At 35.2% G+C, this 11151-nt stretch overlaps 2 protein-coding genes across 5 annotated transcripts; one reads left to right on the top strand and one right to left on the bottom strand.

Annotated features, from left to right (window-relative positions):
* Positions 1-1615: 1615 nt before the first annotated feature.
* Positions 1616-8764, bottom strand: mxra7 (matrix-remodelling associated 7). Of its 4 annotated transcripts, none has more exons than XM_079397875.1 (6): positions 8250-8751; positions 8059-8173; positions 6916-7012; positions 6511-6572; positions 5161-5323; positions 1631-2791 (listed from the first exon to the last, which is right to left on the bottom strand). In XM_079397875.1, exons 1-5 carry the CDS (start codon positions 8529-8531, stop codon positions 5262-5264), a joined length of 618 nt encoding a protein of 205 aa, XP_079254001.1. In that variant the 5' UTR covers positions 8532-8751; the 3' UTR covers positions 1631-2791; positions 5161-5261. The 4 variants fall into 4 exon arrangements, with proteins under 4 accessions (XP_079254004.1, XP_079254001.1, XP_079254002.1 ...); XM_079397876.1 differs by having other exon boundaries at positions 2034-2791; positions 5413-6572; positions 8250-8764; XM_079397877.1 differs by lacking the exon at positions 5161-5323 and adding an exon at positions 3590-3708 and having other exon boundaries at positions 2152-2791.
* Positions 8765-9435: 671 nt separating this feature from the next.
* LOC306857768 (uncharacterized protein) lies at positions 9436-11124 on the top strand. Its single transcript, XM_079397900.1, has 5 exons — positions 9436-9494; positions 9580-9675; positions 10588-10725; positions 10817-10909; positions 10986-11124. The coding sequence occupies exons 2-5, from the start codon at positions 9593-9595 to the stop codon at positions 10993-10995; spliced, it is 324 nt and encodes a 107-aa protein (XP_079254026.1). The 5' UTR covers positions 9436-9494; positions 9580-9592; the 3' UTR covers positions 10996-11124.
* Positions 11125-11151: the final 27 nt, after the last annotated feature.

Below are 11151 nucleotides of genomic sequence, written 5' to 3'. Positions count from 1 at the left end.
AGTAACACAATAACAGTGTAATAATTAGAAATAAGTTCTGTAATAATTACAAGTAAGATCTTTGGAATAAAATGCAGCCTTGAGTTTATTTTCATCAAACTATCAAGTAATCTGTGTATAATTGACAATATGAGCTCTGTTGGGTTGTCTAAATAATTTGCGTGTGACTTGTGTATTTTTTCCCAGATGGTTTATTTGTACAGGCCATCATTCATGGCTTTTGCGAGCTGCAGGGCTTGTCTTGGCAGGAGGCTGAAGAGGTGTTCCTCCAGGGCCCCATTTATTACTCAAGGTATGGTTTCAACTTTTGTTTGTACAAAAACTGTTGGATTTTTGTTACACAACATTTCTGACAACAGCATTTATCTTTTCTTTTAGTGAAGTTGAGGAATTTGACAGAAGAATTGCTCGACAAATGAAAAATCTCCCCAACGAGAATGTAAAGCATTTATTTTATTTGATGTTTGTTTTTATTTTAACCTGTGCTGATCAGCTGGCCCCCATCTTCACACAGATCTTCAACAGATCACTGGAGCTGTGTGAAGTCCCCTCCTGCTTCAAAAGCTCCACCATCATCCCCGTTCGAAAGAAACCCAAAAATAATGGACTTAATGACTACAGACCTGTGGCTCTAAAGTCTGTAGCCATGAAATCATTTGAAAGACTGGTTTTGGCTTATCTGAAGGACATCACTGGACCCTTACTGGACCCCCTGCAGTTTGCCTACAGAGCAAACAGGTCTGTGGATGATGCTGTCAACATGGGACTGCACTTCATCCTGCAGCATCTGGACAGACCAGGGACTTGTGTGAGGATCCTGTTTGTGGACTTCAGTTCTGCTTTTAACACCATCCTCACGGACACCCTTCAGAATAAACTAACCCAGCTCTCCGTCCCCACCTCTGTCTGTCAGTGGATCACCAACTTCCTGACAGACAGACAGGTTAGTAAAGCTTGGTAAATTCACATCCACCACCCGCACCATCAGCACTGGAGCTCCTCAGGGCTGCGTACTCTCCCCACTGCTCTTCTCCCTCAGGAGGTTAAGGAGCTGGCTGTCTGGTGCAGTCTTAACAACCTGGAGCTTAACACGCTCAAAACTGTGGAGATGATAGTGGACTTCAGGAGACTTCAGGCTTGTCCATAACTGGTACAGGGACTGATTGAGTCCCAAAAGGATCAGGGCTCACTATTTGCTCCTGCATCAGTCACAGCTGAACTGCTGGTTGGGTCAGGCTCCTCAACTCTTTGCAAAGAATCTGTAACATTGCCTAATGTGTAAAATGTTACAAAAACAAACAGAAGTAAAGTTATAAGGGCTATGGCTAAGAATATCGTCAAGAGAAACATCCTCGCGTGCGGATATGTGAGTTTACAGCAAGCGGTCTATCTACGCAACATTTGGACATCATAACCAATGAGTTTTGTGTGCAGTTTCTTGTCCGCATTCTTTTCCTTATTTGGAATGAAGCATGCGCAAGAACCACGACTTTACAGAGGACAAGTGGTAGCCTAATATCTAAGTTATTATGTGTACGTTTATTCCCCTATTTATTTGCAACCGTGGTAAAAAAAAAAAATTAATTGGACAAGGAGAAAGTCTCTTTCTGTCTTTGATGCGTTTATGTTTGTGTTGAGTTTAATGATTTTAGAGTCACACAGTTTCTTCAAAGTCTTTAGTTGTCCAGGCTTGTGATAAGAATAAGTTTGTGATCCCTTTAAAAATATCAATGCAGTCTTTTTTTTTTTAACAATTGCAGATAAACTCAATCTGAACAAATAATATAAAACAAATATATTGTATTTTTTAAATTTTCATTGAATACACCGAGTAATCTTTCACATGCAGGATGAGGAAAGTAGGTGAAACCTTGAACATAGTAAGGATAGATTCTCCTTTAAAAGCACAACCGGCACTGAACATTTTCTGTAACAGCTTATAAGATATCCCTGCCCATAAATCTGCATCAGTTTATCAATATTTCTGGGTTGTCTTTATGACATCCTGTAAAATATTCCCTTAAACACAGTTTAATGATGCATTGAATTTTTACTGGCAGATTACAATTTGAGCAAACTGTAGCTAAACAAAGAAATCTTCCACAGAAGTATGCTGCTCTACTTTAGATAAATCAATGAGAAAATTATTTTGATTATTCTTTCCTGTTCATGTTCATTCATGTTGTTTCTGCAGTTGGGTGATGCTTAACAATACACAGTTCTGGAATCCACAGAGCATTACCAGATAGAATGAGCTACACAAAAGTATATGTTAGATCTAGATATTAATTAATAACTTATTTCTTTAAAGTCAGTCTCACGTTTTTCTGTATGGCTATTGGTAGCCAAGATTTAGGGGGACATTTTATTTTGCATTAATGAGAAAAATCATCTTTAATAAAATTAAGAATATAAATATTAGAATGAAAAATATGCTGAATAAAAAAAATAGATTTCTGTTGAGAACGTAAAGCAAATGTAATGAAGAACAAAGATCGAACACACACAAACCAAGACCATTTAAATACATAAATATCACCTTCCTCTCCTTTAAAAACGTAAAGTAAAAAAAGATAAATGATAGAACATCCTTCCACTTGCAGCATATCACAGATGTTTCCCTTCATTTTAGTCCACAGCTAACACCTGTTGACAGAACAGAGTCTTCTTCTGTCTGATGTGTTAGTGCCTTTGGAAAAGTCGAATGATTCCAGTCATGCAGTTTCTTCCAAGTCTTTATCTCCAGGCCATAGTCATGGTTAATATAGAAAATTACACTGTTTTTTTTTTACTTTTCATAATAATAGTTGGAGTACTTATGGTGGTCTTCTGTAATAAATCCAGGTGTCCACCTGATGTTCAGCAATAAAGCATTTTCAAGTAATTTTCCTAAGGTATTATATATGTCCAATACAGTTACAAATGATATTAGAAAATAGTATTTTAGAGTACTTCAAGTGTTAAATAGCTACAAACAACTTGATGAATAAGCTAAACAAATAGAAAATAACTATTGCGTTTACTTACAATGTCACGTGTGAATAGCCAAGAACAAAGCAAACGCTCCATTGGTCGGTCTGTACATTGCCCAGTGAATGCTCTGCATTTGTTTGGATGGCATGAATATGTTTTTTTTTTTTTTTAAATGAGGGTCATTGAAAAGAGATAGATTACAATTAGATTGTTGTATGACTAGACAAACTGACCACTGTAGCATATGTGTTACCTGTTGTGAATGTATTGAAGAAAATCAGGGTGAAGAACATAGAATCTACTCTCGTTAAACTTCCCTTTGAAAAATTTCAGTGGCCTATGGAAGAATAAATGCCAATGTGTCTCTTTGCCCATCTTTGAGTTGTTGAGAATGCCACCAGAGCCCACAACAGCACAGTGGATACAGCCATCCTTTGAACTTTCAGGCACAGGCAGTAATATTGAAGACTTGGGCTTTGGTATCAAATCCACTGCTCTTTTTACCTCCTCAGTGAAAGAAAAAAAACGTGCACATAAGGAAATGTAAAGTGCATATAGGGGACAGGTCATCCAAAGGAATAGTTGACCCAAAAATTGTATTTTGCTGAAGATGTACTCACCCTTCAGGCCATCCAAGATGTAGATGAGTTTGTTTCTTCATTTAGCATTACATCACTTGTTCACCAGTGGATCCTCTGCTGTGAATGGGTGCCGTCACAATGAGAGATCAAACGGCTGATGAAAACATCACAAGTTATCTACAAGTATTCCAAATGACTCCAGTCCATTAAATAATTAAACTTCATAATCCACAATAACTCTTCCTTGAGTCCATCTCTGATGTCCTCAAAATCCACATACATATTTGTTTAGAACATTTTTAGACTTCACTTGTAAACAGTTTAATCTGTACATATTTCTCTCCTGATTCAGATGAGACAGCTTTTTCACTGGCGAAAGCAAGGTTAAAAACATCTTAATGATGGATTTGTTTATTACAAACATGTGGCTTTTCACTTCACAACATGTTAATTGATGGACTGGAGTTGTGTGGAAAATTGTGATGTTTTTAGCAGCAGTTTGAACGCTCATTCTGACGGCAGCCATTCACTCCAGAGGACTGGTGAGCAAGTGATAAAAAGTCTCCAAATCTGTTTCAGTGAAGAAACAAACTCATCTACATCTTGGATAGCCTGAGGATGAGTAATGTCTTTAGTAAATGTTCATTTTTGGGTGAACTATTCCTTTACCACAAGTTTATCTCAATCAACAGTGTTTGTGGCCTAATGGTTATTTAAAGAAAAAGTTGTTCCTTTTTTAAATCAAGATTACAGTGAAACATTTAGTCAAAGTTAATAGCGCAAATTTTTTAAAGGATTTAAAGTAAATAAAATGCTTACTTAAAATAATTATATTTAAAAACTGTTTTATGGGTGTTTTAGGGTTACACTGTCATAACAAAAAAAGTTGTAAAATTAGATGTAAACTCCACAAAAAATGTAAATTAGTGATTTTTTCACTCTAATATATAATGTTAACACATAGCCTATTGTTTTTCAGCTGCAGTACTGAAAAATCCATATTTACCACCGTTATAACCCAGAACTCTGCTTTTTTTTTTTAAAAGTCAGCATGAAACGGAAGTTACAAACATGTTTTCTTCCCTATTGTCCCTAAATGTAGAGTGGGACTTGATTTTGTTCAATGGGAATTGATCGGATCATTGTCGTTTGCTATTGCTGGGATCTCATACGAGTGACAGATCACTGCACACGTCATCAAAAAAAAACTAAATATCGTTGCAAGGGGAGGGGGAAGTTATATTATTTCAAGATTACAAGCACACGTGAATTTTTTTTTTAAATGATGATGCGCATGAATAAATCCTTTATAATAAACACTGCAATATTCCATTCAACAAAATGTAATTGGTGACTTGAAAAGAAAAGGCGGGACAAGTAAAATCAACATTATGCTACAAATGCTGTCGATTTAAGCTTAGCTTGCACTGAAGCCGTAATGTTTCTTTAAATAAAGAAAAAAAGGCACTGATTTCCATTGTTTACAGTGATAAACTCCAATTACATCAAGCTAAATATAACATCGAGACCTGCCGCACCCCTTTCTCAAACACATGCAGGATTCTACACACTCATATTACGCCCAATCTTTCATTTAGGTTATCACCATTGTACTTGTATTCCATGAAGCCGAAGGGATTGTTGAAGTGTGCTAATCGATTCCATTCTGTTACGTTGAGTAGACCTTTGTTCAGCCACCGTTGAATGTCAGGAAGAACAGCCTCCTTGAACGTGGGATCCTCTGTGTTTTGAAGGGACTTTGGACAGGTCTACAGAAAAGGTGATTTTTTTTTTTTTAAAGGATCGAATCGAGTGCACAACTTCATAGTGAGAATAGTATTGGAAAAGAAGGACTTACAAGGTTTCCTGCTTCATTGTTTCACAAATAATCATCTTCAAAATCCCACACTGGAAGTTTTATCAAATTTTTCTTATAGAGAACCGGAATAGGTGTTACATCGACTTCTCGCTCAGTTTTCAGTTTTGTACAAACTAGTAGTTCCAAGTGGTGATAAAATCAATGCAGGAATTATGCCAGTTTTGCTAATTAGGAGAAAAGTGTATAGCAAAAACAGGAATAAACTTTTGTGGTAATCCAGACAGACAAATATTTAATAAAACAGTAATAAAACCCATCTACCAATCATATACTTACACCTTATAAGACAAATTTAGAATATTTGCAAAAGATTCACTCATTTTCTTACCTGTTCAGAGAGATTAATCCAAAGCACTAGATAGAGCAGCACGCAACAAGTCAGAATAAGACTAATAACAGTCCAAGCTTTCTGCATATTTCATGACCAATTTCCATCTCGTGTTATCAGTCTGGCCCTATTCATGTGAAAGATTCACTGTTTTATAATCTACCTATTAAAATTTATGGCATCATCAAACCAGGTGTTTATTTCTGGATTACAGTCCGCCCATTGCTACGAGTGACATTATTTGTCTATGGCCTACACAGATCTATTAGCAGTGGTTACATATAACACAAGGGATAAATGATAAAAATATAAAGCAAAAACTGTTTTTATTTATAAAAAATAAAACTAGTAAGTCCATTTTTCATTCCAGTAACTTAAAGAAGCACAGTGTAGATATGTAACAGATGACAGCTAGAGTGAGTAATATTAGCTGATTTTGAATTTTATTTCAGTTTAGTTCATATTTAACAAGGATTTGAACTGATATGCAAAATAACCATTAAGTGAAGACAAAAAGACTACTACTGAATTTTCTACTGAACTTTTCCTCACTGCTTATATTATGCATAATGACCAATAAATACATATATATACATATAAGTAAAAAACAAATATTTCAGTGAATAGGTTCATTGAAGTCACTGATTTCAACTTGAACTTTCCTTAAAATAATATTTGAATCTATTAACAGCACTGTCAAATAGAATAGAGTTTAAGCTGGTCTTGTAAATCACTCTCTGTCACCTCACCAAACGTGTCTTGTTTGTCTCTGAGAAGCTGGAAGATGGCAGCTAACTGCTCTCGCTGTACCCTGAAACAAAACACATGCACTTTATTAAATACACATCACAGATGCTCATTCTATAAATTATTACCTACAGTTGTGCTTGTAAGTTTAGATTAAAAAGACAGTCACTGCTGGAAAGGTTCAAATATGGAAGACCAAAGAATGTGCAGGACCTGGAGGATTTTACTAAACAAAAGTGAGCAGTTTAACAAGGGACTTATGAACAACAATTGCAAAACATAAAAACAATCATTGATCAGGTAATGACACACAATATTTGGAATTAAGCGTATGTACATTTTTGAATAGGGTAAATTTATAAATTCAGCTGTTATTTTGTCTTTTTATGATCCTCTTATTTAATCACCTCTGCTCTTCCTCCAGTTCTTCTTTGGTCATCGTCTTCTCAAGCTGGCAGGTCCTCAGCATGCCAGCCATGTACCTCAAGGGTTTCTTCTCAGCATCTATTGTACAGTGAAAGATATAGAGTGACAAACTGCTGCTGTAATTTTTATTTATAATTTATTATCCTACAAAACATGAGTAATGTACATATTAGTGAAAACTGCATCCAAATAACCAAACCTGTGTAGACTACAACCTCTTCAAACTGTGAATTTGTTGATTTATTCTATTTATTGTGGTTGACAAAAGTCATATTACCCTTGTCAACAAAATATGCCTTGAACATTATTTGCATACTATAAGTATAGTTCTAGGACATTTTTGTCATCATCATTTTTAACACTGCTCACTTATGTGACACACGCAAGGGCATCGGACAGGGGTTAATTGTGGGGGCTGGAACATAATTTCGACCAAGGAGGGGGATGATGCATGTATGACATTATGCAGGAAATTACAATACGTATTCAGCACTATACCAAGACCTGTGAAGAAGTAGTAGACTTTAGTATACTTTTAAAAAGAGTACTTATTATGGAAGTGAAGTACTTAAAAAATAATATAAATAAGGACTGCAATGTTTCAAACATTTAACTGCATGTTATTTATAATTAAAAAAACAAAAAAACAAATACTAAATGCAATTAATCTTAAACCAATGCACTTACACACACATAAAATAAAAATAAATCAAATCGATTTGTCTAATAAATCTGGTATTGTGCACTACAACAACTGTTGGCTCTTTAACAAATTGATTTGTTCCTCTTTTGTAAGTCACTTGGGATAAAAGCATCTGCTAAAGGCATAAATATACAGTAAATAAATGTAAGTTTTTTACCCACTTAAGGAGTATCTTTTATATGTAATTTCATAATTAATTATATTGTTTATATTGAAATATGGTTAGAACACCACAAGTGCACATTTCATACATAAAAGTTCACCTTCTTTTCAGTTATATGTATAATACATTTTCACTGAAGCAGCTTCTGTTAATACTCTTATATTTACAGACCGGAGGTTCAAAATACTTTAAAACTAATATAATCCCAATGAAACAATAACCCAAAAATATTAGTAAAAATATATATTATTATTATACCAGATGATTGCGCATAATCCCTCATGGCATTCCTTATCCCAGACTCAGATGAATCCTCCCCCCAGCTAGTGGAGGTGTGAACTGGACAATCTGACACAATATCTGAGTTTGAATCCTGAGGAGAGGATAGAAAGCATTTGCTTTATGTTTTCATTGGTTTGAACAATTACAAAAGCATTCATAAAGCTTACCTTTTCATGTTTAATAGTTTCATGTTTGGCTTTGAGGCTCTTTGCAGTAGATTGCGGCTGAATGTCCTGTTGATTGCTTTCATTACGATGTTGTTTATCATGATACTGTGAAGAAACTCCAAGGTCTGGACCAGCTCTCTCCTCCACAACAGCGCTAGTCTGATGGGAGCACTTTACATTAAAAGCAGGAGCTTTGTTTCTTCTCATAAAAACTGCTGCTACTATGATTGCGAGAAGCGTAAACAGCATCGCCGGCCAAAATAAATCTGAGGTTCCATCCATCTTATCTATGAAATAACGTTCTTAGTTCGCAATATCCGATTAACTGTGCGTTTATTATTAGCTAACGCTGACGTGGGCGTTGTATTGTATTATGACGCGTATTTTAATAAATGCATACTTTAAAAACATGCAACTGCTACGAATTTATCTGTTTTTGAAAACACTGCATTCTGTTCATGCAGAATCATACAGTGTTTTTTTTTGTTTTTTTGGAGCTATCACAGCGGAAGTTCTGATTTCAAAATAAAAGTTTGAGAAACAAGCAGTCAAAAAAAAAAAGCACTAAGCCAATACATGGCTCAAACTTGCATTTTTAATACACAGTATGTATATGCATAAATATGAAACGGAATATTTACAGAACATATTTAAATGTTCATCTTGTCTTTTGTAGTGAGGCGATCCTGTTTAAAATATTAATGAAGTAAAAATATGAATATTTGATTTTTTCCAAAAGCCATTCCTTTAATAACTCCATATCTATCACCACTGTTATTATTGCCGCAAGGACATAAGAACCTTTGGAAAGTATAATCTGTTGACTTTTTTTAAAATGCCTGAAAATGTACACTACGAGTCATTAGCTTGAAACATTTCCTTACATTAGCCAATACTTGTCTGATTTGCATAATGAAATTGTTTGCCTTTAAAAACTAATGGTTTAATGGGGTCATTTATCTATTTTCAGTTCCACGAACATGTTATTTGTCTAGTACAAACCACAACGAGTGTAAATAGATTTGACACCTAAGATTGTAAGAAAAAGTAGCCTTATCAGCTTTTATGTCTATGCATCACCCTCATTATTAATTGTTTTAATGATGTGGAAATAAGTTGTTATTCTTGTGTTAATGTCAATCGCACTGTATAAAAGACCAGTGCAGTTTGCTGTAGAGTTGTGCATCAGTTTTAGCCAATACAGGGGCCAGAAGCAGAACCATCACAGGACTAGAACCAGAAAAGGTAGGTCTAAACCTATTTGCATTCAGCTGTTTTGTTGTCAGTGGTGCTGGATGGTTGATATCTATTTTTCTCATCTTGTTTGTAGTATTAAAGGAGAAATGAAGGTTGCAGTATTTGCACTGGTTTTGACATGCCTGGGCAGTGCATGGCCATTCACGGGATCCCAGCCTCTTGATAGCAGGTAAGAAAATAATTAAGCATTATCATATCATTTTCAAATTAAAAATTTACATACTGTATGCATATACAGATGTGGTAAATGAGGTTCCATTTGTTAACAGAAATAGTTAAAGGAATAGTTCACCCAAAAATGAAAATTGGCTAAACATTTACTCACCCTCGAGCCATCCAAGAAGTAGATGAACTTGTTAGCTCATGGGAACAAATTTGGAGAAATGTATCATTACATCACTTGCTCACCAATAGATCCTCTGCAGTGAATGGGTGCCGTCAGAATGAGAGTCCAAGAAGCTGATAAATGCAATACAAAAATCCACAAGTAATGCAAGTAATCCAAAATTTCATTAATACATTTGATTTTAAATCCCCCCTTCTGGCCAAAAAAGGTCCGTGACACTTCTTCCATTGGTGAGCAAGTGATGTAATGTTAAACTTCTCCAAATCTGTTCTGATAAAGAAACAAACTCTTCTACATCTTGGATGGCCTGAAGGTGAGTACTTTTTTAGCAAATTTTCATTTTTGGGTGAACTTTTTTTTTTAAAGTTTGTTTAATGCATTAAGTAACAACATTATGGCCCGATTTCATAGACAGGGTTTAGCCTAAGCCAGGATTAGGCCATTGTTCAATTAGGACATTTAAATAATTTTTATAAACATGCTTTAGAAAAAAGGATTACTGGTGTGCATCTTAAGATAAAAAAAGGCACTAACATGTTTTAAGATCAGTTAGTGCAAGTTTCTTTCAGCTGAAACAGCTCAGATTTACATTTTAGTCTAGGACTATGCTTAAGCCTTGTCTGTGAAACCGGGGGAATAAGTGTTACCAATAGATAACAGAAGTCACAAAACAATTAAAAGAAAAGGTTTTGTTTTGATTTGATGCTCTATTTGTTTTTCAAATGTCACTAATAGCTCACCAAATGAGATCCAGAAGTTTAGCCGCCGTTATGCTGAATCAACCATTGCGAGTGACATCAGCAAAATTGTGGACTCGATGGTTCAGAAAAACTTTGTAAACTTTCTGCTCAATCAGAGGGAGAAGAAAAGCGTGTAAGTTTGGGGAAATGGGCAGCATGTTCAGTATGTTACAATATTCAGGTTTTATGAAGTAGCAGGCAGGATCTGATGCTTGTTTCTACAGACCAACTATAGAAGATCCAGACACCCGCATCTTCAATGACCTGCTGAAAAAAGACTTTGTGATGTGGATTCAGAGAAAAGGCGATGCATTCAAGTAAGTTGCCTTCTGAGATTGGTCATGATTTACCATGTAAATGCAATTTACCATGTTTTTCTTCCTTGACAAGCAGGAATCCTTAAAGAACATGCCTCCAAAGCGCCTTGGAGAACAGAACGAATCCAAGTCTGATTTGAAGAGCAAGAGTATACTGGAAATATTTAGATAATCAATACTGAATGTACAGAGTATGCTGAATCTCTAAATGAAAATCTCTTAATTATAATTAAAAAAAAATC

The sequence above is a fragment of the Barbus barbus genome (genome assembly GCF_936440315.1).
Source record: "Barbus barbus genome assembly, chromosome: 38".
NCBI lineage: Eukaryota > Metazoa > Chordata > Actinopteri > Cypriniformes > Cyprinidae > Barbus > Barbus barbus.
The sequence above is the reverse complement of the archived record's forward strand: the minus strand, read 5'-3'. Positions and strand labels throughout refer to the sequence as shown.

Excerpts from the sequence above, each read along its gene's own strand:
- LOC306857768 (XM_079397900.1), top strand. The coding sequence starts at position 9,593 with ATGAAGGTTGCAGTATTTGCACTGGTTTTGACATGCCTGGGCAGTGCA. Across the intron at positions 9,676-10,587 it reads TCCCAGCCTCTTGATAGCAG|CTCACCAAATGAGATCCAGA; the intron begins GTAAGAAAATAA and ends TGTCACTAATAG. Across the intron at positions 10,726-10,816 it reads CAGAGGGAGAAGAAAAGCGT|ACCAACTATAGAAGATCCAG; the intron begins GTAAGTTTGGGG and ends TTGTTTCTACAG.
- mxra7 (XM_079397875.1), bottom strand. The coding sequence starts at position 8,531 with ATGGATGGAACCTCAGATTTATTTTGGCCGGCGATGCTGTTTACGCTT. Across the intron at positions 6,573-6,915 it reads GAACTGGAGGAAGAGCAGAG|GGTACAGCGAGAGCAGTTAG; the intron begins GTGATTAAATAA and ends GTTTTGTTTCAG. Across the intron at positions 5,324-6,510 it reads AGACAAACAAGACACGTTTG|ACCTGTCCAAAGTCCCTTCA; the intron begins GTGAGGTGACAG and ends CCTTTTCTGTAG.